General features: G+C 38.9%; 1 protein-coding gene across 1 annotated transcript in view; it reads left to right on the top strand.

The window, feature by feature from the left end:
• Nucleotides 1-27,820, top strand: part of TNPO3 (transportin 3) — a 116,021-nt gene that overhangs the window by 79,217 nt on the left and 8,984 nt on the right. Inside the window, exons 10-20 of the mRNA XM_021002276.2 lie at nucleotides 1,453-1,544; nucleotides 3,990-4,129; nucleotides 7,238-7,429; nucleotides 12,097-12,188; nucleotides 12,846-12,922; nucleotides 14,913-14,973; nucleotides 15,734-15,874; nucleotides 17,727-17,843; nucleotides 20,359-20,453; nucleotides 22,591-22,747; nucleotides 25,967-26,134. Coding sequence (XP_020857935.1) covers nucleotides 1,453-1,544; nucleotides 3,990-4,129; nucleotides 7,238-7,429; nucleotides 12,097-12,188; nucleotides 12,846-12,922; nucleotides 14,913-14,973; nucleotides 15,734-15,874; nucleotides 17,727-17,843; nucleotides 20,359-20,453; nucleotides 22,591-22,747; nucleotides 25,967-26,134 — 1,332 coding nt within the window. The remainder of the gene's footprint in view (nucleotides 1-1,452; nucleotides 1,545-3,989; nucleotides 4,130-7,237; nucleotides 7,430-12,096; nucleotides 12,189-12,845; nucleotides 12,923-14,912; nucleotides 14,974-15,733; nucleotides 15,875-17,726; nucleotides 17,844-20,358; nucleotides 20,454-22,590; nucleotides 22,748-25,966; nucleotides 26,135-27,820) is intronic.

Below are 27,820 nucleotides of genomic sequence, written 5' to 3' on the forward strand. Positions count from 1 at the left end.
AGCTAGTAAGTGTCAAGTGTTTGGTCTGAGGCTGGATTTGAACTCAGATCCTCCTGACTTTAGAGCCGGTGCTCTATCCACTGTGCCACCTAGCTGTCCCCCAATGTACTGTTAAAGAGCAATATGTTATTAAAAACTTGAAATGAGAGTTATGAATCCTGGATTTCATTCTCACTTCTGTTATGTTCATGATCCTGGGAAGTATTTGTTAGCCTTAAGTTTTTCCAGCTGTAGATCCTAATTCATCATTTATCTAGTATCTGCTATGTACCAGACATTGCCCACAGCTGGAGATATGAATACCTTAAGGAGCCCTAGTTGAATCTAATCTGTAAAATGGGAGGGTTGGACTATCTTATCTCTTAGAGTCCCCTGCAGCTCTTTATCTCCATGATACTGCCTGGATATGGTCCTTTGGTAAGTGCTTTGTATATCATTACAGGTAGATATGATCCCTAGCCTCCAAGAATTTACATTCTAAGACAATACTGATATGGATAAACTTAATAGAATGGGATATTGAGCAAGTATATAAATAGATTTTGAGTATTTATATTGTATGCATTTTATATGAGTGGTTTTTATTAGCTCCACCTTATAGTGTCTTGATTCTGTCAGAATTACTTGCCGAAGAAGACGCTTGTATGAGATACTGATTTTCCCATAGTATTAGAAGTGTTATGTCAAATAATGATTATTAATCAAATGTCTGGCAAATGATTAGATGTTATTCATCAAGTTCTGAAAAGGAGCCATGAATAGGGTGCAGCCAGATGGCAAAGTGGATTGAGTGCTGGATCTGAAGTCAGGAACTCTCATCTTCTGAGTTCGGATCTGATCTCATACTTACTAGCTGTGTGACCCCTAGACAGTTCACTTAACCCTGTTTGCCTCAGTCCCTCATCTGTAAAATGAGATGGAGAAGGAAGTGGCAAACCACTCCAGTACTTGCCAAGAAAACCCCAAGTGGAACACAATAACAACAACAACAACAGAAAGCTATGTGTAAGGGCCTGTGTTTCTACAGATAGCTGTACTCTTTTATTATGCGCCACAGTCCTTGGAAGAGATGACTAAATAGGGATAGCTAATTTCAGTAGAAAACCCCTTTGACATACTATTCTTTCAAGTAGTTCAGGACACCCATACTTTACCTTATTTATAATAACACTGTCACCATAGAGTCTCAGTGGATGGGGGTATATTCATATGTTTTACATCATATCCCAGAGTAGCAGTTGAAGCATCCTAGTGAGTGAGGATGAGAAATTAAGAATAATGTTCTTATTATTAGAAGAACATTCTGATCCCCCTCCCGCCCCCAAGTAGATTTGTTTGGATTCATGAACAAGAGAATTACATATATTAGGCATATTTTCATTGATTTAATATTTTGGGAAAAGGCTTTCATTTCTTTAAATGGATCTCTAATTCATCTTTCCTCTCCTTTAGTTGTATTCTACTCTGAAAGAAGGCAACCCACCCTGGGAGGTGACAGAAGCGGTTCTCTTTATCATGGCCTCTATAGCCAAGAATGTTGATCCGTGAGTATCTGTAAGCCTTTTGCCAGAACCTCTGAATGTAGGAGGAGGATAGAAATCTCATGATTTTCCTTTTACGTCTATATGTCTTCAGAAAACTCCAAAATGTCTGCATGTGTAGAGCAACTCACCATTTTCTTCTCTGCCTCTCTACCATATATCAATGACTTCATCCTGAGTATCCATTTCCCCTGTAAAATTGAGCCTAATAGGCCATTCTTACCTTCCTTAGTTAAATAAAGGTTATTTCCCTGCTTGTTTACTATAAATGTTGCTTTGCTTCCAAGGGTAAAATAATAGAAAGATAAACTGTTTTGATTATGTGGTAAATTGTTGAGTCTTACCTAAAAAATAGATCTAATGAGAAAGTCATAAAACTTGGTCATTATCCTAACTCAGTTACTGACTTGCTTTTTTATTGGTCATCCTTTTAGATACTTAGTAACCCATCTATAAAATGAGTATAAATACCCTGTACATTGACTCTCTGTGGTGACATTGTTAGGATGGATGTCTTGAACTACTTTACTTGAAAGAATACTATGTCAAAGCTGCCTTGTATTGAGATCAGCTATCTCTATTTGATCATCTCTTCGTAGGACTGTAATGCATAATGAAAAAGTACAGATATCTGTAGAAACATGGGCCCTGGGGCAGCTAGGTGGCGCAGTGGAGAAAGCACTGGCCCTGGAGTCATGAGGACATGAGTTCAAATCTGGCCTCAGACACATAACACTCACTAACTGTGTGACCCTGGGCAAGTCACTTAACCCCAATTGCCTCACTAAAAGGAAAAAAGAAAAGAAACATGGGCCCTTATTCATGACTACTTTTCAGAATTTGATTAATAACATCTGTAGTTTGCTGTCCATGTGGCATAATTGCATATCACTTGTAAAACTGGACATAAAAGTGAATATTGTCATTTAGAAGGACTTTAAGTAGTAGGGGCTTTTTTTGGTTGTTATTGGTTTTTTTGGGTCAAAAAGATTAGCTTATGTATTTTGATCCATTTTGAAGCCTCTATTTATAGTTTTGTAGGTGAGATTTTAGGATCAGTAGAGGTCATTGTTGCTGTACTTTGTCTTACTACCTGCTAAATGTTGATTGGGGGGGGGAAGGTGGGTATGGAGTATCAAGAATTATAAGGTGCTGTAGCATAGTAGAAGAAGTGCTGAATTACAGAATTAGTAGACCTGGTTTCGAATGCTGGCTTTGGCATGTACTCATTGTTTGACTATGGGCAAATGATTTAACTTCTCAGAGCCTCACATGGTTCATCTGTAAAATGAGGAAAACAGTACTTGTATGGCCTAATCCACAGGTTCTTTTGGAAAAAGTGCTTTGTAACCTTCAGAGCACCATATAAATGTGAGCAGTTATGATACTAAGCTTTGTTCCTTAGGAGAGCTAGGAAGGAAAGCTTTGAAAATAAGGATTTTGAATTAAATTTTTCTTACAGCTGCATCCTGTCAACTTTTGCTTCCAACTCTTAACCTCTTTTTCTGCATAAAAGAATGACTTCTACAGGATTATCAGCAGGGAATGAACCTGTTCTAATGTAGGGTCATTAACAGAATTGAAAATGATAGTTTCATGATTAAATAAACTTATTCTTTTTTAAAATTATTTTATTTCTTCTCAATTACATGTAGACAGTTTTTAACATCCATTAAAAAAATTTTTTTGAGTTCCTATTTTTCTCTCGTCTCCCCCCTCCCCCTTTATTTTCCCTCTCCCTAAGATGGTAAGCAATTTGATATGTTATGTGTGTGCAGTCATGTAAAACATTTCCATGTTAGATTAAATAAACTTTCTAAAAGTTTTTTTTTACTTTTGGGTTTAATGTCTTCTTGTTCTCATCTTCTTGATCCAGAGAACTTTATAATAACCAGCATACTTGAAGAGCTGGAATCATGAACTTGGTAGCGGACTACATGGGGTAGCATTATCAGAACATTTCCGTTGAATCTCCTTTCTGTTTTCTTTCTTCTTAGCTGAGTCAGGAAGCAAAGAGGAGCTTCTCATGCTTCTTAGCACTTAAAATTCACAGTACCAAATAATAGGAACTCTCTCAGAGAATCTCTACTACAGAAATATTTCTGAGATAAGTTTAAAAGGGTCTTTTATCACAGTAAAAACCTACATCTTCGATTTGAAGGGCCTTAATTTAGTTTTTTTTGTGGGTGTGGCCTTTTCAGGCACTCTGTTAAGAGCAAATAGGATGAACAAGAAGAATGTTGCTCCAAGAGCAAAAACATTTTTCATTTCATTTCTTTCTTTAGGAAGATTTAGGAAACCCTAACATCCAGTGACAGACACTTTAGTCTAGTTGTGTCTCCATTTTGAGCAGCTCATTAGAGTTAATGGATGTTACTACTGCCTATTGTTTGACCAGGATACCCCCATTTCATGTAGTGATGTTGAATGTTTCCCTTTTATTCTCAGGGAAAATAACCCAACACTTGTGGAGGTCCTAGAAGGAGTTGTCCGTCTCCCAGAGACTGTACACACAGCTGTCCGATACACCAGCATTGAGCTAGTGGGAGAGATGAGTGAAGTAGTTGATCGAAATCCCCAATTTCTTGGTGAGTCTGAGGTCATGAGACTTTCTACTACGTTTCTGCCTTTTGATTTTTTTAAGGTGGCAGGTTCTTAGAGGGGAAAAATTGTGGTTGCCAGTGAAGTGTAATCAGTCTTCTAACCAGTTAAATGTTTACAGACTTGAAAGAGAGGATCTTTCCTGATAAAGATAACTTAACTAGGAAACATTCTGCTCCTAAAACTACTTGATGTTTTTATGTTAGTGTAGGAACTGTGTTAAAATAAGCCTAATTCAATAGCAGCTCATTTATTAAAACTAAGGAGGAGACTTATCAATGCTAAAGAAATCCCCTGTTTAAAGTATTATGAGTTCTGCATTTGTTTCTCATATATTTAGATCTGATTGGGTTTTAAAGATAAATGAAAACAATATAGAATTTTAGACTTGAAAGTAGCTTTAGAGATCATCTGGTCCAGTCCATTCATTTTTCATTTAAGGAAATCGAGGCCCAGAGATTTTAAGTGACTTGTCCAAGGTCATTCAGAGCCTTTGCTAGTTAGTGGCAAAGCTGGGGCTAAGAACCCCAGGTTTTCAGATTCCTTTATGTTCTCTACATCAGCTATACTCCCCTTTTTTAATTGAATGAATATTAAACTAGAAAATGCAGTTGTTTTATCATCTCTAAGCTAATAGAGACTTTCTGTTACCTCAATTTAGCTCCATTCTTTTAGAGTTTGTTTTGGGTACACTGAAAATATTCATTGAGGCAGTCATTAATAACCAGATGTAATGGTCCAACCCTCTTTTATGGACATGATCATAGAATTTGACTTTGACCTATGTGACTTTGAATACATGTTTTTCACATCTATTTGGGATCATAATAGGTGTTATTATTTTAAGTAAACTGGATATATAGAATTTCAAACTTATGAAATCAACTGAAAACTGTTTAATTTTACAGAACCTGAACATTGAACTTCAGTATACTAGATGGTTATACTAATGACAAAATAAGATATCACAGCTCAGAGCTCTTAGACATCCTAAATATCCAGACAGAAGGACGAGGGAAGCAAAGTTCTGAGAGCTCAGTGCGTTGAGTCAAGGGACCCAGCTATACTAGCAGTTACCGTGATTCAGATGGAATTTGGAGGCCAAGCTAATGGTGAAAGGGAGAGCCATAAAGTGTGGAGAAGTGAATTGTAAAGCTTTATAGAGATTTGGTGTGCCAAAAATTCCTCAGGGCACAGGGGAATAGAGAAGTATCATCAAAATAGAAGGGACAGATTGTCTTGCTCTTGAAGAGTTTTTAGTTATTTGACCCAGAACTTGAAACAAGGTAGAGAATAAAGATATAGAGAGGTAGCAGGGCAAATGGAGAGGACATTGGCCGTAGAGTCAGAAGACTTGGGTTTGAGTTCTGGCTCTTTTTTTTTTTTTTTTGCTAGGCAGTGGGGTTAAGTGACTTTCCCAGGGTCACACAGCTAATAAGTGTTATGTGTATGAGGCCAGATTTGAACTCAGGTCCTCTTGAATTCAGGGCTAGTGCTCTATCCACTGCGCCACCTAGCTGCCCCGAGTTTTGGCTCTTTTGCTGTATGACTATAGGCAAGTCACTTAGCTTTCCTCATCCTCAGTGTCATCATCTATAAAATGGGAGTACTAATGCTACCTGTTTCATAGGGTTGTTGAATAGAGGGTTTTTTAAGCCTGAAAAAGCTGTAAAAATGTGAGCTGTTCTATACTGTGTGGTAAAGACAGTAAATGTAGGAATTTAGAGAAAGCAAAGCTTATCGAAGTACAGGACTCATCAGAAAACCTTCTAGGGAATCAGTAGGTCTTTAACTGCTTCGTAAAAAATGGGTAGACAGGCATTGACTTGCCAGTGAAACCAGAAGAGGGCATTCTGGGCCAAGGACCATTGGCTTGAGGCACGGACGTGGGTTAGAACATAGACTTAGGGACTGGGCTAAGGAGACGACTCTGACTATAGTAGAGGTCATCCTCTTGGAGTAGAATAGTAGATGGTTTTGAATAGGCAAAGTTAGAAACAGTGGAATTTTCTTGAGTGTGGTCTGAGGAGTTTGGGTTTAATTGGAATTTGAAGAGAATTCCAGGTTATCCAGCAGAGTGGTGACATGATTTAATGTGAAATTTTGGAAATATTCCAAATATAGAACATTGTGGTAGGGAGAGACCGGAGATTCTCATAGTCATCTAAGCCCATGATGATTAAGGTCTGGGCTAGGTTGGTGGCAGTTTGGGGTGCAAGAGAGGTTGGATCTGAGCTGTCAACACTGTAGACTTTGGCTTGGTACTCAAGCACATTACGGGTCTGGTTGCCATCATAACCTTTCCTCATGAACTTGTCAGCCCAGGTTCAGGGGGCTTTGTCTGTTAAATATACCTGCATTTGTAAAGATATGAAGGGAAAAATAAGATTTTTTACAAAAACTCATTTTATCCATTTTGCAAAGTGAGATACCCATACTGATCTCCCTCCCGGTAAAGCGGAAAGGGTAGTGTGGGCTTTTACAGCTTCAAGTATTGGATCATGGGAGGAGCACTGCATCGAGGGCCTCGAGATTTGGGGTCAGAGCTGACCTCTGAGCCTTGCACCTTTGTGGCTTTGGATGACTTGCCCTCCCTGTGATTTCATTTCCTTTCTATAAAATGACGGAATCAGATTAGATAATTTAAAGATTCTGTAAGCATTTAGTTCCTGTTGTTAGTCCTTTCCTTCTTTCCCTTCATGCTAGATGCTGTGCAGGGTACTTTTCTAGGCACTGTCACAGAGACATAGGCGTTCTTTACCCCTTTAGAGTTACCATAGTGCAGACTGTTTGGCTGTTTTTATTTCTACCATATCATTCAATGGCCTAAAAAATGGGATTGTGTGGTCTGTTATATTTGTATGCTTCTTAGACAATTGCAATCTTATTATTTGAGATATTACTCAGTTTTCCAAACAATACAACCCTGTGGGGTTGATAGTACGGTATATTACTACCTGCGTTTTACAGGTGAAAAGACTAAGACCCAAAGATGTCGTCAGAATTATAATCTCAGTAGTTATATGTTTACTGCAAACATTCTCATGAAATCTGTGCCCTTTCTTAGTATTCAAATTTCTGTCTTCTGTTGTCAGACCCTGTGTTGGGTTACTTGATGAAAGGCCTGTGTGAAAAACCTCTGGCCTCTGCTGCTGCCAAAGCCATTCACAACATCTGCTCTGTCTGTCGGGACCACATGGCTCAGCACTTTAATGGACTACTGGAAATTGCCCGCTCCCTTGATTCCTTCATGCTGTCTCCAGAAGCTGCTGTAGGCTTGCTGAAAGGTATTTATCGATGCATTATTAGTAATGGAGTTTTTTTTCTGAGCCATCTTTCTAGGATGGATCTCCTAACCCTTACACCACTCCTAGTATTGTAGTTGAAATGGTGGTAAACATGGCTTATTAGCTCAAGGGGGTATATGCTGTGCATATACATAATGTGGTTTTTATTGCATACATTTTTTCAGTCTTTTATTGAATGGTTATTGTGAACCCAGCACTGATTTAGGCTATTTCAGTATAGGTAGGAGGGGAAAGGGAGTTAAATATAACACTATGAAGACAGTAACTGTTCAGTCAGATTGGGAACAGTACTGAATACACATGGAAGAATATCAGCAATTCAAAACAACATATTAAAAAGGATGCAAAATTGGGAAGTATATAACAAATTATTAGCATATCATTCAAAGTGGTCTTGTTTGTGCTTTCCTCTGAATCACCTTTTATTTTAATGCATTTTTGAAGATGTTACATAGGCCTTCTTTTGGTTGGGGGAAGCCATTATTATTGCTACTCCTCCCACTCCTAATCTCCTGATGCCTCCACTCCCATTAGAAATCAAGAGAAAGAATGAGGGCAGAAAATACCCTCAAAACAAGTAAGCACAGTCAAGCAAAATGAATCCACACTGTAGCCATGTACAGAAATCTGTGTCTCTGTACTTTGTGTCCTTCATCTCTCTGACGGGAGGCGGGTAGGCACGCCTCATCATTGGTCCTCTTGAGATGTAGTTGGTCATTGCATTGCTTAGATCTCTCAAGTCTTCAAAGTTGTTGCTGCCCTTGTATCAGTCGTTCTGGTTCTGCTCACCTCTCTCTGCATCAGTTCTTACTAGCCAGGATTCTCTGATATTGTCTCTTGAATCATTTCTTGAGGCTTAATAATACTCCATTTTATTCATATACCACGATTTATTCAGCCATTTCCCATATGTCTAAGAAATAATCTAAGGCAGCCCCTTAGATTTTAAGTTTTCTCCCTTTTTTAGTGCCCCTTTCAAGATGAAGTTAATTTTGCTTGTGATTATTTTCTCCCTGAATTATCCTCCATCTTAGCCCCACACTATTCCAATTTCTTCCTTGTTGAATCTGATGGATTTCTACACTAAACTCTTTTGTGTTTATGCATTTAACTTTCCTTTGTCCCTTTCAGATAAGAGTGAGGTTCATTTGATGCCCATTGCCCCTAACTCTTCCTCTACCTTTTTATGCTCTTCTTCCAATGCATCCCCTTCTTTCTCCTTTTTACACTAATGTATTCCTCTTTTTGCCCTCCTTTCTTCTCTTTCTCCTCTTCAAACCCACAGTACAAAACCAATCCACCTCCAGGAACTCTTATTTTTCTTATTTAGTTCCCTCAGAACACTTGTTTCTTCTCCTGTAAGATTATTAACACTAAATCATCATTAGCTCCTTTCAATTGTTCAATTAAATTTTGCTTTCTAGGTTTCTCTTTACTCTTGTGTTTGTATTTCAGAGTTCTTTCTCAGCTCTGGTCTTTTCATCAGAAATGCTTGGAAATCTTCTTTTCCATTAAAGGTGCATTCTTCCCCCCCCCCCCCTCTAATATAATACTCAGCTTCTTAGGGTAAGTTTTTCTGGGTTGTAAGCCTATCTCTTTTGCCTTTTTGGAATATTGTATTCAGAGTTCTTCAAATAAACTGCCAGCCACAGCTTATGTGGTCTTGACTATAATTATTTGGTACTTGAACCATTTGTTTTTGGATGCTTACAGGATTCTTTTTTTCTTAGTGGAAGTTTTGGGTTTTGACCATGACATTTTTTATAAGGACTTTCCTTATTTGTATTTCTTTCAGTCAGTGATTGGTAGAGTCTATCTTTACTTTCTGGTTTTGAGAGCTCTAGGTTGTTTTGATGTATTATTTCTTGAAATATAATGTACAGACTTTTAAAAAAATGGTGTTCAAGGAGTTCAGTGATTCTTACAATTTGTCTCTTTGACCTATTTTCTGTGTCAATTTTTTTATATCAAATACCTTGCATTTTCTTCCATTTTTTTCAGTGCTTTGATTTTGTTCAGATTTTTCTTGCTTGTCTTGTAGAGTCATTAATTGCTGTTTGTTCCACTCTTGTTTTCAGAGGTTCCATTTCTTGGGTAACGATTGCCATTCTTTCTTTAAAGCTTTTTTTTCCCTCCGATTCCAGAGCTTTTATTTAACTTTTTACTCTAGTTTTATTTTTTTTTTGTAGGTATGTACTAGAAAACCTATTTTTCCTTTTAAAGTACCTATTCTTTTTTCGGAACTTCAGGTTTCCAATAATTTTTGATACTGATTGGTATTTGACTTACTCCTCTCTCCAGCTTTAGTATTAGAACTGGGGGACTTTGTGCCAAGACCAGGGCCAGATTTCTGCCTCTCTGTTGCATTTTGGATATGGTGGTCAACCCTGTTGTTTTCCCCTAGGGTCATCTGGGTTTTTGCATTGACCACCTCCTGGATTAACACAACATCCCCTTCACCCCCCAAGAGCACTAGATCTTCTGGGCCTTTCATAACAGCGTATTCAGGCACTCAGAGTCCCTGGATCTGAGCTGTTCTAGTCTTTGGTTCCATTGATGCTTCCTTTTTGGGGAGGAGACCCCTTTCTTATTGTCTGAAGGCTTCTGGCTGACATTTTGTGCACCTCTCGGGTTAGAAGAAGTCCTTGTAGTTTCTCATTGATTTTCCTCGTCATTTTTCAGGCTGGTGGGAACTGCATGGTTTTGCTGGATTAAGTATGTGAAAGCTGGGTGGTCTGCCTCCCCTTCTGTCAGCCATCTTCCCTCTTAAGTTTCACTAGTTCTCCTCTTGCTCCTTGTTGCTGAGTTGCCAACCACCTGGCTTGGTAGGGTTCAGAAAATTCCCCAAGTTTTCTTCATACAGTGTTAGATTGTCAGGTATGTGGAAAGATAGTGTGTCTTACTTCTTCATGAAATAAACCTGTCTGAGCTTGCTTGAAAACTCAGCCAGCAAGTATGTAAACAGTGCTCCAAAGGGCTGCAAAGACTAGATTGGTTCTGATTGAAGTAGGATATCATTCAGTTACTTTCTGATCAAGCCAGGTCAAAGCATAGCATGCTTCAATACAGGCCACTGTTGATGACTATTAGAAGATTCCACAGATAATAGGGTTATTCCAGATGCCCTTGGTGTTGTCATAGAAATAATCAGCCATGACATTGACATCATGAAGTAGGGAAACATCTTTCATAATCTGAGGTAGATTCTGTGCAGCTTAAATGAATCTTAACAGAAGAGTAGGACATGAGTGGGAAGAGTGCTTTTACCCAAAAGGTCACAGAGCCACATATATTCTTTCTGTTTAATGATGCCCTGCTGCAGATCTGCCACACCAGGGCAGCTGGGGATCTGTGGACCTGTTAGCACGAAACTTACCAGAACAAAATTAAGATTGTAGGAAGCATTCCTCCTTTTTCTTTTCTTTTTAAACTCTCTTTTCTAGCATAGATAAACCTTTGTTCACCCCACTCCTTATACAGGAATGCTCCTTCCCCCTTCTTTCAGTCTCTTTGCCTTTTAAAATCTTCCCTGTCCTTCAAGGCCTAGCAAAAAGATACTAATCCTCCCCCTTTAAAAACTCAAAGTGGAGCAGCTAGGTGGCACAGTGGATAGAGCACCAGCCCTGGATTTAGGAGGACCTGAGTTCAAATCTGGCCTCAGACACATAACACCTCCTAGCTGTGTGACCCTGGGCAAGTCACTTAAACCCATTGCTTAGCCCCCCCAAAAAAACCCCAAACTCAAAGGCATTATCTTTAATGAAGCTTTTGTCTTTTCCTTTCCATAATCAGAAATGATCTTTCCTTCTTGCAGTTTCTGCAAGCACTTGTACTATTCTTATGCTCTTAGGCGTGATTTTTGTATTAGAATTATGTATGTACTGTATGGTGTTACACAGAAGGGCAGCATGTCATCTCAAAGTAGAGAGCGCCTAAGTTCAAGTCCCACCTCTCAGACATACTGGCTGTGTGACTGTGGACTCTGGACATTTAACCTCTCAGTGTTTTCAGCAGCTCTTTCAGGATATAAATTGCTGAGAAAGTGCCAGCTTTTGTTGGCAGAGGAGATTTCTTCCCTGGGAGTTCACGGTGCCAGTCCTGTTCTGTAGTGTTCCATCTCTTCATCATATCCCCTCTATCAGGTTGTTGAACTCTTTGAGGAGAGAGACCATGTCTTTCATATTTTTCTGTCTCCTCTGGGGTCTGGTGCAGTGCGTGTATGTAGTAGTCACCTGATAAGTGATTGAAAATTCATAGAAAATTAGTGACTTATGAACAAGGTAGCATTGGGAGTGGATGTTTTATAGGAACTACATGTTCAAGAGGTCTTTTGAATGAGGGAAGAAAGATACTTTCTGGAGAAGGGAGAAATATGCTGGTGATCTTTCACTGGGTTGTTAAGAATCATAAATTTAATATTCGTAGTTGTCAATGTGAAGTCAAAGGTGTGTATGTTCTCCTGAGCCACATAAAGGAAAACAAAACAGAAGGAACAAAATGATTTTCTTCATTTAGGGTAAGGACATGGACTGTTTCAACACCTAATAGCTAGCTGTACCTCTGTCCAGCCCAGGAACTCTGGGACTTGAGATGGTGGATGGTTTGTTTGCTTCTTCAATTCCTGTGTTTCTTTCTTTGCTCTCTAGGGACAGCCCTGGTCCTAGCCAGATTACCCTTAGAAAAAATTGCTGAGTGCCTCAGTGAGCTGTGTGCGGTTCAGGTCATGGCATTGAAAAAGGTGAGTCTTTTCAGACATTGGAACATTATACATCTTCCTATTTCTGTTGTTGAGGTAGCCACCCAGGCCTTTCTTGATGTACTAAAGGATCATGAGGAGACAGCTTAGGTGAAATGTAAAGTTCCTTGAATTTAGAGTTCACTTTCTAGGCCTGCTACTTACTAGCTCTAAAACCATTGGCAAGTCATTTAACATGGGTGAGTCTCAGTTTGCTTATCTGTAAAATGGGGGTGTTATTTGTATCTGTCTTGGGGTTGTGGTGATAATTAAGTGATGCAACATATAGGAAATGTTTTGTGTCCATAAATTTTACCCATTATTATTGTCATCATCATCATCATCATCTCAGAATAAAAAAGATGAGAGCCAAGACCACTTGCTCTTCTGCTTCAGTCACTGATCTGTAATGATGTAGCCAATTAAAACCACAAGTTGCTCAAATCATGTAATGCTTTTCTCCTGTTTTCTTAATCCCTTTCCAGGTGGTGACATGCAAGTGATGGGGACCTGTTAGCACTGATTTAAATTTGCTATACTAGATACTATAGGAAGAGTAAAAAAAAGAAAGCCTTGACAGAACTATGTTTAAGGTAGTCTGTTGATGGTTTAGAAAGTGGGCTTGGGTATTAGCTAAGTTTTAACTTGTTCTCTCCTTAGCTGCTATCTCAAGAGCCCAGCAATGGCATTTCCTCAGACCCTACCGTGTTCTTAGATCGCCTGGCAGTAATATTTAGGTAAGAAGTGGGAAAGAATGTGGATGGGACACTAGACTGGCACCTGTGACTTTAGGCAAGTGTTCTTTCTCATCCTTCTGTGGCTGTATTTGACTTTGCCTGTCCATTGTTTACCCTCTCTACCTGGAAAAGAAGAAGAATTAAGCTTGCAGCCTAAAAGTGAAGCATTTTATAAAGTGTTCCTCAAAATGAAAGGTAAATCCTAAAAATCATTGCTAGCTTATCCCTTTGTCTATAGATTCTTGTAAAATTAGAAGTGATTGCTTGGACACTATGGTGGACAGCATCAGAAAATCCAGATCACTTCTAGTGAGACTCTTGGAATTGGAGGTCATTTCATCCCATGCAAGAGAGGCAGCCTGAACAAGGCAATTGAGGGAGAGTGGTGACAGTCTATAAGGGATTTGTACAGTTTGTATGTATTCTGTGACATCTGCATATCTTACGAAAATTATTTGAAGCACCGAATAGAGTAAATTTAGCAGCTACTTGAAAGTAAATGAGGAAAAATTTTTAAAAAAAAGTGAGATGCTGGGTATGGTGATACGTGTATAGTCTGGGGAGGCTGATGCTGGAAGATCATTTGAGTTTGCTTCTGGGGAGGCTGAGGCTGGTAGATGATTTGAGTTTTGAGAGTTTCGAGCTGCAGTAGAGCCGGAGGTAAGCCCCTACAGGTGGAGGTCCACCAGACTGCCAGAGGAGGGGCAAACCAGCCCAGCTCAGAAAATGAAGCAGGTCCTAGCTTCTTCATGCCATCAGTATTGGGGTCGTCCCTATGAATGGTTGTTATGCTTTTCAGCCTGGGCAAGATAGAGCCACCCAGCCTCTCCCTCAGAAGTAAAAGAATAGTTAAATAGTTAAAGTGGAAGAATTACGCTTTTTTTTTTTTTACTGATTTTTACCACAAAATTATTTTCAGTGAATTATTAGCATTTTGATTTTATTCATTAGTTAGGAGGAACCTTGATCAGTGTTATTCTCTGAGGACCTGTTAAGCTGCAACCTTGTGTTAGGCCAGTTGAAGGAAAATCATTAACAGGTGGACATTTCTAACTTAAAGGTAAAGACACTTAGTCTTAGTCTTTGCTTTTTTTTTGTTGTTGCTTTAAAGTAAAAGGTTGTTTTCTTAGAAAAGTTATTAGAGGGTTGAAACCTTGATATACAGCGTTCATTTACTACTTGTCCCTTTACAGATTATTGGAGAGTGGGATTTGAAAGAATAATTGAATGTGTTTCTCTTTAGGTCTATCCCTGGCTTGATAGCATTTGATTTCTCTAGAATAGTGACAAAGAGCCACACTTGACTAAAGGTCTTGATGTCTTCAAATCTTTTGATGATGGAAATGAAGTAGCATTTATTTTCTTAGCGTATGCTCAATCATCACGTTAGTGTTTCTGATTACTATTTTGAGTTTAACGGGGAGAAATTAAAAATGTTTGCAGCAGATCGCTTCCCAAAAACCAGAGGAGTCTTCTCTAGAGCTAGACTGGTCACCAAGACTTGCTGGTTTTGGGGGTGGGGGGGAGAGGGTTAAAATCAGTGGTATTCTAGAGCCAGCTTGAACTTATGAGTTATTTATTAAATTTTCAGTGTGAGCATTTACACTCCAGAAATCTGCAAACCCTTCAAATCAAGTCTTAAATTATTGCTTTGTTGATAGTCTGGATTTAAGAAGGTGATGCAGAAAATGTTAATAATACTGATTTAACTTTAAAATGCCTCTTGTACATTCCTTCCTGTCCACCTGCCCCCAAGCCAGTTGTTAAACATTTACCAGCCCATCCCTGGTTGGAATGGCTATTTCATTATCAGTAGAATAGTTACAGTTAATTTGGAAGGGGGATTGAGGGAGGCATAATAAATGAAATTAATGTCTCAGCTTTCTTGTTGGTGGTAGACATCATTGAATATATGCATAAAAAGGTTTGGGGCTATTCTCTCAGAGAAGCTACTCCTTCTTCATTACTTTGGGTCATTGTCTCTTCCCAGACACACCAATCCTATTGTAGAAAATGGACAGACTCATCCGTGCCAAAAAGTCATCCAAGAAGTAAGTGCTGCTGTGGGCCTAAGTATCTAGGTCTCTTCACCTTCCTTTACTGCGATTCAGGTAGTTGGAATGTGACTTTGGTAGATCTCTTCCATCAAAATGGGTTGAATATTAATAAAAAAGGAGAATGAACCACCAAAGTAGATACAGCATACATTTCTTAGAACAAAGGCTGAAGGGAGCTGATCCAAAAACTCAAAAGAAAAGTTGAAGTAGATTAATTTGTGTGGTCCTCAGGGCCCCTCAGGAATCCCGGATTCTCTTAGCAGTGTTGTTGATAGCTGAGTGCTTTTGAGAGAGCTATGTAATCTCCTGTCTCAATTGACCTGTAGATCAGCAGGCATTATGTATATACTAAATATTTTTTACTATACTGTGTTTAGATAATCAGTGTGGATTCTTTTTTCCTTAAAACAGTCCTTTTGTCCAAGTTCTTTCACTTTTTTGGCATTATCTTTTCCTTGGGAAGTGTGTTGGTTTTTTAATTCAGAGGATGGGACTGTGTATGATCAGTTACAATCACTCTTGGTCATACAGCATTTCTATTTAGCTGATGAGTTGCTGCTCTATTTCATTTAAAAGATAGTTACGTCTTAATGGGGCTGATCTAATCTCTAACATGAATGTTTTTTTATATCTCAAAAGCCTAGTCAGAGTCCTTTTATAAGGTAAATCAGGGAGTGTTGTATTTGATTGGCCTCCTTAGCTCCTTGCTGTGGGCTCTTTATCTCACTCTTTCTCTTCTTCCTTTTTGGCTCAGATTTGGCCGGTTTTGTCAGAGACTCTGAACAAACACCGAGCCGATAACAAGATTGTGGAGCGATGTTGTAGGTGCCTGCGTTTTGCTGTTCGATGTGTAGGTAAAGGGTCCGCAGCCCTCCTGCAGCCCCTGGTTACACAGGTGAGTTCCCAGGAAATGTGGGACTAACTTACTAAGGGCTTGATACCTGGATTGTCCTGGTATACGTTAGCTTCTCTGCTTGGGCTTTAATTAAATAATTCCTCATCTGTAGTGTATGTTTGGTAGTGAAGACAGAAGGGGTAAATAAAGTGATATCTAACATCCCTGCTCTCAACACTGTGACAAAAAATTAGAAAGCTTTATGCTGTGTGAATTTTAGTCACAACAAATTTTTTGATGACCCAGAAGGATGGTGCTTAGTAAATGTTTTTGACTGATCAACAAAGTGGAAAGCTACTTTCACTTGATTGTTACCAACAGATGAAAAGATGCTTTATATTTTTTCCTGATAATTTGAATATTTGAAGATAAATATTGATTTTGTTGTTGTTGTTAACATCATTTGCTTCTGAATACATCCTTTCTCTCAAAGCCATACCTTGTGAAAAAGATTACAAAAAGAAAGAAAAGGCAGTTCGGCAAAATCAGTGAACACATCCACTATATTCAGTATATTTAGTATTCTACGTTGTTTGTGTCATTGTGTATACTGTTTCCGTCGTTCTGCTGACTTTACTTTGTACCAGTTCATATAAACCTTCCCACGTCTTTCTGAATTATTCACATTCTATCATTTTTTAATGGCACAGTGCTATTCCATTATATTCATGTATCACCATTTATCTTTTATCCAAATTTATGGGTACTGACTTTGTTTTTCAGTTCTTTCCTATCACATAAAGTACTCCCATGAATATTTTGGTGTAGATAGACCTTTAGATAGATAGATAGACAGACAGACAGACAGGCAGACCAACCGACCGATAGACCTTTCTTCCTGTCTCTCATTCACTCTGCCAGTGAATTAAAGGCTATGGACATTTTCCTCTTTTTTCAGTTTTCCAAATTGTTTTCTGGACTGGATGGACCAATTCACAGCTCCATCAGCAGTGTATCTAACAGTGTGCCTATCTTGACAATGTCTGTTTTTTGTCACCTTTGCCAGTTTGCTGGGTGTGTGAAACTGCAGAGTTGTTTTGATTTATACCTCTAGTTATTAATAATTTGGAGCAATTAGTCATATGGTTGTTAAGAATTTGCATCACTTACTAGCTCTGTGACCCTGGGCAAGTCACTTAACCCCAATTGCCTTTTAAAAAAAAAAAAGAATTTGCATCATTCTGAGAACTGTTGGTTTGTGTCTTTTGATCACTTACCTATTGGGAAATGGCCCCTGGTCTTTTATATTTGTGTCAGTTCCTTGTGTATCTTGGACATCAATTCTTTATTAAAAATATTTGGTGCAAAGTTGTTGGGGTTTTTTACCCCAGTCAGCAACTTCTTTTATCCTTTCCGCATTGATTTTATTGAATATTTGGTTGTTGAGTTTGATTCTGATTGTTTCTTTTCTTTTCTTTTTCTTTTTTATTTTTGGTTAGGCAGTGGGGTTCAGTGACTTGCCCGGGGTCACACAGCTAGTGTTATGTGTCTGAGGCCAGTTTTGAACTCAGGTCCTCCTGAATCCAGGGCCAGTGTTCTATCCATTGTGTCACCTAGCTGCCCCCCGATTCTGATTATTTCTTATCTAGAATGTTCAACCTATATGCTTTTCTATGTTTTAACCACTACCAAATAGTTATAATGATTATTGTTTTTTGTATGTCTTACAATCTGATTGAAACTTTTGAGAATTTGAGATTATAAAGGTATTGAGTCCCAGCTTTTTGAAGAGGCTTATCTGCCAGCTTGGCTCCCACAAGGCTTGTGAATAAATAGACCAGGCTATCTGTGGTGGTTGTGCAGAGCCCAAGGACTTGTTGACTCTAGTTGACTACTGCTTTTCCTTGAACAGATGGTGAATGTGTACCAGGTCCATCAGCACTCCTGTTTCCTGTACCTTGGTAGTATCCTGGTGGATGAGTATGGGATGGAAGAGGGTTGTCGCCAGGGCCTGCTAGACATGTTACAGGTAGGTTTATTTTTAGTAGTAGTGCTGCCTACTGAGCCTGGAAAGCCCTGAGAAGCTGACCTCTAATGTGATAATACGATATTTATGCTCTTTGTCGGTTTCCCAATTCTCACTTCTTTATGATATGTTCCTACGAATGTTGATTTCCAAATACAATTGAGCTAATTTTTTAAAGTCAGTAGAAATTTCCCGTCTTTTCCGTGGAAGGCCATGTATAGGAGGGTATGTCTTTTTAATTAGCATAACAGGTGCTGCTTTCTGACTCAGGCTTTCCAAAGATACTGTATTTGAGCATGCTGCATTTGGATGAAAGCTCCCAAATTCAAGACTGACCTTGTTTTGAATTCCCTGTCTGAGATAGCCAGCTTAGTTTGCTTGGTAGCTGGAAATACTAGTTAAGATGTAGAAGAGGTACCGAGATCTGCAGCAAGTAATGGGAAAAGAAAAAAGCGTCTGAGATGTTCTTTGTTTTATTCTTTGCAGTGACAGAACTTAGCAACAGGGCTTAACAGTATCATTCCCAGTTTTTCTGAGATAGCTTTTAATTTGAAATTGAGGTTACTTCATTATTGTGATCATATAAGTTTTATTCATATGTAATAATCTTTTTTAGCAGTTTAGATTATCCATAATGTAATTTATGTCTTAGGGAATTTAGCTGATTTAGAGCTTAAAATGTTATGAGGTGGTTTTTCCCCCCCTTTTTATCATTCATTCAACTAAAATCAGTTTTGTCTTCCTTTCTAATTGAAAACTGTATTGTAATTTTCTGGTTGCCTGGGTCAGCTTAAGAGTTCTTTCCCTTTTCCTCTGCTTCTGTTTTTTCCTTTCCCTTCTTTCTCTCTTTACTTACCCTTTTTAACTTCTTTTGCCACTTTTCTTTTACTTTTCGTTTCTCAGCCACACACCTCATGTCTCTCGCCATCTGGACCTGTTTCTGCCACTTTGACTAGAGATTTAGGAAGATTTAATAGTTACTAAATGCCTAAATCCAGTGACCCGTTCTCAGTGCTCACCCTTCTTGGCCTTACTGCAGCATTTGAAACCATTGACCAGACTCCTCTCTTGTATACCCCCTTCTCCATGGGTTTTCCTGATACACTTTTCTAGGGTTTCCTTCCAACTGCCTGATGTTCCAACTGTCCATGTCCTAGCTCCTCACTATAGGTACTCCAAGGCTTTGTTCTGGGTCATTCTTTCTTCCTACATCCTTTTTCTTGATGATCTCATCAGCTCCCATAGGTTCAGTTGTTATCTCTATGACTGCAACTTCCATAAATCTTGAGCTCTCATTCTGCATCACTAACTACCTATTGGTCATTTCCAACTGGATATCCCATTGGCATATCAAACTCAACATGTCCCCGACAGAACTTGTGAATTTACCCTTAAACCCACCCATCTTTTCCAACTCCTGCAAATGTCAGGGACACTATTCAGGTATGCCTCCTCGGTGTCATCTTTAACTTTTCACTTGATCTCCTCAGAATGTTCTGTCAGTTGCCAAGTTTTGTCACTTCTACTTCCACAAGATCTCTCATATCTGTCTCCTTTTCTCCAGTCATATGCCTGCCATCCTAGTTCAGCCTTCATAATTTTTTGCCTATGTACACTATTGTAATAGCTTTTAAGTGATCTTCCTGCCTCCAGTCACTTTCCTCTCAGCTACTTCCTTCTCAGAGCTGCCAGAATGAAATTCCTAAAACATTGACCTCACTTGTGTTATTCCTCCTATTCAGTAAGCTCCAATGCTTCCCTTTTGACCCTCAAGTAAAATGTCAGCTCCTTCAGCATATAACATTTTTCATGATGTGGTTCTAACTGCCTTCCCAGAATTATTACATGTTCTGGACCCCATCACACACTGTTTCTGCCAAACTGATTTACTTGATACTTCCTCCATGCTTAGAGCATTCCCTCTCCTTCTTTCTTTTTCCTAGAATCCTTAGTTTCTTTTAAAGTTTATCTCCAGTGCCATCTCCTGTGGTCCTGATCTGAGCTGCTAGTGCTGTCCCAAAAGTTAACTTGTATTTATTTTGTATTTACTTATCTGTGTACATGTTGTATATCTCCTCCCCCTTTCTCCCAGAGTGTAAGCTCCTTGAGGGCAGGGTCTGTTTCATTTCTGTCTTTGTATCCTCAGCCTCTAACACAATGCCTGTCACAAAGTGGGAACTTAATAAATGATTGTTAATGAATTGACCTTTATTCATAGTTGTTTTTTTCTTTGGTATGTGGGGAAGGTGTGGGTTGTGACTTAGACCTGTAGTTTCATTGGTGTAAGGGAACTCCTTGTCATGAAGCTCCTGCTTCCAATGTACATCAACAATTACTGTGCAACTTATAGCCTTAGAGAATTTCCTAGGATCCTTGACCAGGATTACACATGACAGTATGTACTGGAGGTGGGATTTGTACCCTTGTCTTTTCAACTTTGAGACTCACATTCTAACCATTACTTCATGCTGCTTATTTACAGATAGCCACTGCTAAAAGGATCTACCTTTCTCTTTAGGCACTGTGCGTCCCTACTTTCCAGCTCCTAGAACAGCAAAATGGCCTTCAGAACCACCCTGACACTGTGGATGATCTGTTCAGACTAGCTATCAGGTAACTCTGACCAAAAAACGTTTCTCTTGTTGCTATGCATTAGCCATCGTCTGGTTTTGTTAGTCAGCTCATTTCCTTACCCTTTTTACATGGCATTTGGAATTTTGCAAGAACAACCACCGTAAGGATAGGTAGAAGAAAACTACATGGGATTGCTTTCTTCAGCCATAATTTACACTGAGATTGAATATTGAACATTTTACCTTTCTGTTTTCTCAAAACAGGTGATTAGAATCCTGTTCATCCAGGCAGTGTGTGGGATTTATCATATGAATGTTCTGGGCTTTCTAAGATTTTGATTTTAAACTGGAAGAGATTACCTTGTAAAGTCTTTTCTGACAGATTTTACTTAAGCTTTTCTGCCTTTGTTTATTAAGAAATAGCACCTTAATTGAAGATTGACTTTGTGTTGTAGGCTACAGTAGCCTTATAGGAAAAAACCTTTTGTCATAGTATTAAGGCAAAAAAATATCTTCAATAATCAGGAGTATTTGGTTTTGAGATTTTCTTCTCATTATCCAAAATCCATTTTGGTTCAAAAATAGAGGTTAAAACTCAGAACATGGACTTTACTCTAAAAATGTATGCAACTGGATGATTTGAATATGGAGTGTCAAATTTATAATCATGGGATTTAATCTTAATATTTTCATTAAAAAGCATTTGTCTTTTAGATTACCAGTTGCCTGTTGGACATTTCAGACGTGGATGTCCCAGTGGCATCTCAGACTCAGCATGTCCAAAGCATTCCTTCAAAACCTATCCCTCTTCCAAACTTTGCTATTTCTATTATTTGATTAACATTAAAGTAGAATTAATAAATTAATATTTCTATTAAAAGGCATCCCTTTTCTCCTAGTCTCCCAGGCTTATAATCTGAGCATTATCATTTCCTCTTCATTCCTCACTCCACATATCCATTCAGTTGCCAAGTTTCTCACAACTATCTACTCCTTGCTCTACTCGCACAGCTGCCAACTCATCATCTCCCACCTTGGTTATTGCTGTAGCTTTCTAATTGTTCTTCTCTAATTGTCCTCAGGTCTTTCCCTCCATAGTGCTGCTGAAGTGATTTTTCTTAAGTGTAAATCTGATTATGTCACTTGCCTACTCATTAAACTCCATTGTCTCCCTGTTGCCTCTAGGATAAAATATAAACTGTTATTTACCTTTTCTAGCTCTTCACGTGGCCCCATCCTTTCTGGCCTCATTGTATATCCTCCTCCCTGTTCCCACATTCTGCAATCCAGCCAAATTAGCCTTCTTCCTGTTCCTTGATAACGGTATGCCATTGCAGCGGGCTGTTCCCCATTCTTCTTTACCTCTTTATCGTTTCCTTCCTCTCAAACCATCTTGAATTTAGCTTCTCTGTATTTATTGATATTTGTTCTATAGAAACTTAGAGACGAACTCGTCTCCTCCGTTAGAATGTAAGCGCTTTATAAGTTCAGATTATGTCATTATTTACATTTGTATCCTCGTTGCCTGGCACGGTGCATGACTCACTTGTTGATTAATTGATATTAACCAGGAGAAGGGAAGAGAACAAGAGTTTATATAGCACCTGCTATGTGCCAGGCGCTGTGCTAAGTGCTTTATAGAGATCTCATTTGATCCTCGTGAACAACCCTCTGGGTTAGGGGCTTTTATTATTCCAATTTTCCATTTGAGTAAACTGAGGCAAATAGAGGGTAAATTATTTTGCCCAGAGTCACACAGCTAGGAATTGTCTGAGGCCAGATTTGAATTCATGTTTCCCTGACCCCTGTGGTAGCTTGCACCACAAGTTGGCTGGGTCAAACTTTTTGAACAGTTTAATGATTTTTCTTGTGATGGTTGGCCTGTTCCACCAACTATATATTAGTATTGTGTGTATCAAATTTAGAGGTGACACAAAACTCAAAGGGATAGCTAGCTTGTTGAATGAGAGAGTGAGGAGCCCAGAAATGTCAGCAAGCTGGAATACTGGTAGGTGTCTGGGGCAGGATTTGAACTCAGGTCTTCCTGACTCTGGGCCCACTGTATCACCTAATTCTGTGATAAGTCTATGCTCTTTCATTAGAGTTGGCAACAGTCTAAAGTATGAGTTCATTCTGTGTATAGAATTTGTGTTCTGTATCTCACTTTTCATCCATAGGTTTATCCAACGTAGCCCTGTCACCTTGTTGAGGAGCCAAGTGGTTATTCCCATCTTACAGTGGGCCATTGCCTCAACCACCCTTGACCACCGGGATGCCAACTGCAGTGTCATGAAGTTCCTACGGGACCTCATCCACACAGGAGTAGCCAATGATGTGAGTACCAGAAGTGTGGTAATCTTTGCAGGGCTTATCAGTCCCCCTTTTAAGCTGCTTGCAGGAGGGCCACAGTCTCTTGTCTGATTCTTTGCCCTTGCAGCGCCATTGCACCCAGTTAATCTGGAATGGTAGATATATTAAATTCATCACCAAATAATTTATCAAGGATCAGTTTTTAGTGAGGTGCTGGTAGGCTCTGTCATAGTTCAAGAAATATAATATGCTTCCTGCCTTCAAGTAGTTTGCAGTCTAGCTGAATGGAATGAATGTAGAGAAGAATCCTTATAATTACATAGCATGTTAAATAGCAACATATAATATGTTCTATATAACAAATGAGTTGTGTACACGATAAGAGCTTCATTTGAATAAGAAGGAGAAAATACTTGAGTCAGCAATGGCTTCCTGTAGATAGGTATAGATAGATAGATTCATCTGTGCCATAAATAATGGGTACCATATGGAAGGGTAGAGAAGAGAGGGGAAAGACACTCTAGATAGGAAAAGAGGGTGAACAAAAGTTCTTACTCAAAAAATAAGGGGAAGAAAAGGAGGAAGGGAGAAGAAAATGAAGTAGGCCAATTTGATTAGAGTAGAAAGATCATACAGGAGAACAGCAGACACTGGAGGGTTTTTTGAGGGTGGGCAAGATATGGACGTGTTAGTAGGCAGTAGGAAAGCAACTAGTAGACAGAGAAAGACAAGATAAATGAGGTATGTAGGATTTAGGTTGGCTAGAGAGGTAAGATATAGAGCTGAAAAGGTAAGATTATGGAGATTATGGTACACCTCTTATTGTAAAGACAGGAAAACCGAGGACAAGTTAGGTTTAGTTAATACGCTCCCTCCTAGTAAACACTTTTGCCTACAAATCCCATTCCCTTTTCATTCTGCCATATTGCTCTTGGTCACTGCTAAGTCTACAAGGAGGGTATAATAATCAAAAGGAAATATCTGGTCAGTAGTTGGAGATGTACCATTGGCACTTGCATGAAAAGGTAAGGCTAATGACTTAAATTTGGAAGTTATTTTCATGGTGATGATAGCTGAAATTGAGAATGAATAAGCTCTCTGACCAATATGGAGAGGAAAGGGGACATCAGGCTAAACTTTGGCTAATTCACAGTCAGGAACTGGCAGGAGGAAAAAGAGACAGAGAGGAGTAGATTTGAGAGGATTACCAGTATAGTATATGGCAATATTGCCGAGGGTAGAGATAATTTCAGAGAGGACAAGGGTAGTGTCATATGCTACAGAGAGGCTAAAGGAAAAAAAAGGCTGAATAGCTACCTTAGGATTTGATGAATAAGAAGTCTTTGATGACTTTTATTTTATTTTTTGTGAGAAGAATTTCAGTGGAGTGGTGGGGACAGAAACCAGGATGCAAGTGATTTAGAAATGGAAAGTGAATTAGGGGCAGTGAGAATAGACTACTTCTTCAAGAAGTTTGAAAGGGAGAAGAGAAGTGGAAGTAAGAGCTGGGGGAACTAAAGTGGCTTTCTTCAGTTAAAGAGAGAGCAGATCCAAGGGGTTTGTAGCTAGAGGGAAAAGAGCCAATAACTGTGAAGTAGGTACTATAAGCATTGTTATTCCTACTTGGCAGAGAGCATAGGTGACTTGTCCATGATCACACCTTTAATAGATGTCAGGCATGGGATTTGAATCTAAGCAATCCAGGTCTGATGCCTAGTTCAGCATTTTTTCCACCATACCTAAAGTATTAAGGAGAATGGTCATTGGTATTACATGTTGGAGAAAGGGAAAAGAAAATGAGAAAGAAAATGAGGGGTGAGTAAAGGACTTTGGATTTGTTTGCTGAAGAGTCACTTAGGACTCTTGAGAGTGCAGTAAGAAAAGGCATGAGAGACAGTAGTTGGTGCGTTGTGGAAAGAGCGCTAGAACATGAAATATCTCTGATATCCAAGATACCTAAGGAATTAACAGAAATGTGAAAGACGAGGAGCAAAGATCACAAACACCAAGTGTCAAAGGATATGCTTCAGTAATCTTTAGAATGACTGCAAATTCTTAACAACCATATGATTGAGCTCCAAATTACTAATAATTAGAAGTACAAATCAAAACAACTCTTGAGGTTTCACACACCCAGCAAACTGGCAACGGTGACAAAAGATGGAAATCATCAATGTTAGAAGTTTTGCAGAAGGATAGGCACACTGATAGATGGAGCTGTGAATTGGTCCATCCAGTCTGGAAAGCAATTTGGAATTATGAGAAAAATGTCCATGCCCTTTGATTCACTGGTAGGCATAGAACCCAAAAATGTCAAGAGACAGACACAAAGGTCAGTCTGTCTGTCTGTTTCTATCTATCTACCTCTGTGCCAGAATGTTCATAGGAGCACTTTGTGTTGTAGCAAAGAACTGGAAACAAACCTGTAAAGTCGGAGAGGGTTTAAAGATAAAATGGTGATACATGAATATAATGGAATATTACTGTGCCATTAACAAAAAACAGAATATGAATAATTCAGAGACACATGGGAAGGTTTATATGAACTGGTGAAAAGTGAAGTTAACAGAACCATGAAAACAGTATACACAGTGACCACAAACAACAGAAATGGAGAGAACGAAAAATGGCACTGGATCCTGCATAATTATAATGGTCAAGCATGGCCTCAGAGAAAAGTTGAGAATATGTATTTCCTTCCCTTCATTGTAGCAGGGAAGGAGTGTAAAGGACTGAGTGTGGATGTGGAATGTTGCATATGCTGTCAGATATAGTGGATGTGTGGAATTTCTCTTCCTCTTGTGCACCCCCCCCCCCCCCCCGGCCCAACACACACACTCTTTCAAGGTGTGACATAACTAAATCAACCAAGTAGGGAGGAATGTATTTGGAAACGAAGGTGACATAAAAACAAAGGGCACCAAAAAAGATTTTACAAAATTAGAGTACCAGGTTTAGATCACTTAGCCTTAATTTCCCTTTTCTGTATAATGAGGAGTTTGTACTGTATTCCCTTCCAGCTTTTAATCTATCATCCTCAATCCTGTGGAGCAAGCTCCTAATAGAGACAGGAGGAGATAGAACCAAATGTGTGACTAGCTTAGGCCGGATAGAGACGTGCCTATTCCTTGGAGAAAACAGTGAAGGGAAGAAAGGATCAGTAAAGATTTTTTTGAGGGAAGCGTGGAATAAGTATTTAGTCTTTGGAGAGACTGGTTTACTGGCTCGCTTGTTCTCCTCCAGCACGAAGAAGACTATGAAGTTCGGAAAGAGTTGATTGGACAGGTGATGAACCAGCTGGGACAGCAGCTTGTGAGCCAGCTGCTACACACATGTTGTTTCTGCCTACCCCCGTATACCCTTCCAGATGTGGCTGAAGTACTCTGGGAGATCATGCAAGTCGACAGACCGGTAAGAAAATTCTACTATAACTTGTTTTCAGGAGTCAAAAATTCCTAGTACTTTTTGACTCCTGGAGACCATTTTGGCTTGAAAATCAACCATTTGATAGGATTTGTAAGGATGTTGCTGGGTTTAATATTGTTAAAATTCTGGGCTCTTTAAATCATTTAAATCATTCTGGCTGTGTGTATGGTACAGCCAAATGGTGCTATATACTTTATGTTAATATGCTATTAACAAATAAGAGGTTAGTTCTGCTGCTAAAATGAGTTCATGTATTGGTGGAAAATGCCTGTATAATACCATTAATAAATGGTTAGTAATTACTGAAGAAATGTTCACTACTTAAGTTAACACAGGTATTATTACTAATACAGACCCCACCCAAGGACCATGTGTGCATATGTCTTCAAAAAGACAGCAAGGTCTTATACTCCATTATAATTTTTAGATTTATGTGTGACTTCCAACCTTTTAAAATTGGTTTCAAGAATAGGAATAGGATCACTTGAGTTATAAGTTATAGTCGATCTGTATAGTCTCAGATTGATTTTGTAGTAATGAGCATGTTGAAATAGAGTATGGCGGAACTATTTTAACATATCTTGAGGTTGGCTGCAGTCAAGGGACCCTACATTTTATTGAATAAAAAATTGGACTGCAGTATAACTTGTTTGTTTTAATTTTCTGTGTGACTCTTGTACCTTAGCACAGTACCTGGCACATAGTAGGTACTTAATATGTGTTGATTGATACCTTGGTTCAGACCTTGAAAAGTGGTAGTCTTTTGCCAAATGGTAGATTTTTCTAATTGTGCCCCAATTCTTTCTCCTGCTTGTATGCAGTGCTCTCTGTCTTTCCTAGGTGGCAGCATTTGGAGGAATATTGGATTTTTAGTATTTATTCAACGCTTAGTTTTATTCAAGTTTAGTAAGAATTTAAGCCAGATGTAAGGATGTGTTAGTAGGAGAAAACATTTAAGAATAGAAAAATAGTCTTCCAGCCAGAATATTGATGTGAAGCCCTGGCTAGAATATTTTCTTTAGGGTGTTAAAGCCAATCCAGAGAAAAATAATGAAAACGAGGAAATAGCTGAAGAATAAGAGCTCAGAAAAAAAATCTTAAGTATGATAATCTCAGGGGGCAGCTAGGTGGCGCAGTGGGTGGAGCTCTGGCCTTGGAGACAGGAGGACCTGAGTTTAAATGTGGCCTCAGACACTTGATACTTACTAGCTGTGTGACCCTGGGCAAGTCACTTAATCCCAATTGCTTTACCAAAAAACAAACAAAAAAAAAGGAATGATAATCTCTGGTTTAGTGAAGGTAAAGGGTAGTAAAGAGTGGGGGGAGCTTGAACAATTTTGAGCATGTGAAAAGTGACAACCAGATGAATGTTTCTCTTTTCCACTAAGGACAGTACAGAAGGACATAAGCATAAATAGCAGCAAAAGTGAAAGTTAGGTCAAATAAAGCAGAATTTTCAATCCCAAAGAGTAGGCAGATCCTGTAATATTATTAAGGACCACTGAGTTGGTATAGTTCTACTATTAGGGATGTCCCCTAAAGTTTTTGGGTTTCAGCCATTAGTAGGCTGTCAGAAGTTTAATTGCTGGCAGGCTCATCTGGTTTGGGCTTTTTGCTTCTCCACCTATCTGAATTGCTTTGGATTTTTAATCCTGAGAGGTAGTGTGCTAC

This window comes from Phascolarctos cinereus, unplaced genomic scaffold (genome assembly GCF_003287225.1).
Source record: "Phascolarctos cinereus isolate Bilbo 61053 unplaced genomic scaffold, phaCin_HiC Scaffold_1;HRSCAF=81, whole genome shotgun sequence".
Classification (NCBI taxonomy): Eukaryota; Metazoa; Chordata; class Mammalia; order Diprotodontia; family Phascolarctidae; genus Phascolarctos; species Phascolarctos cinereus.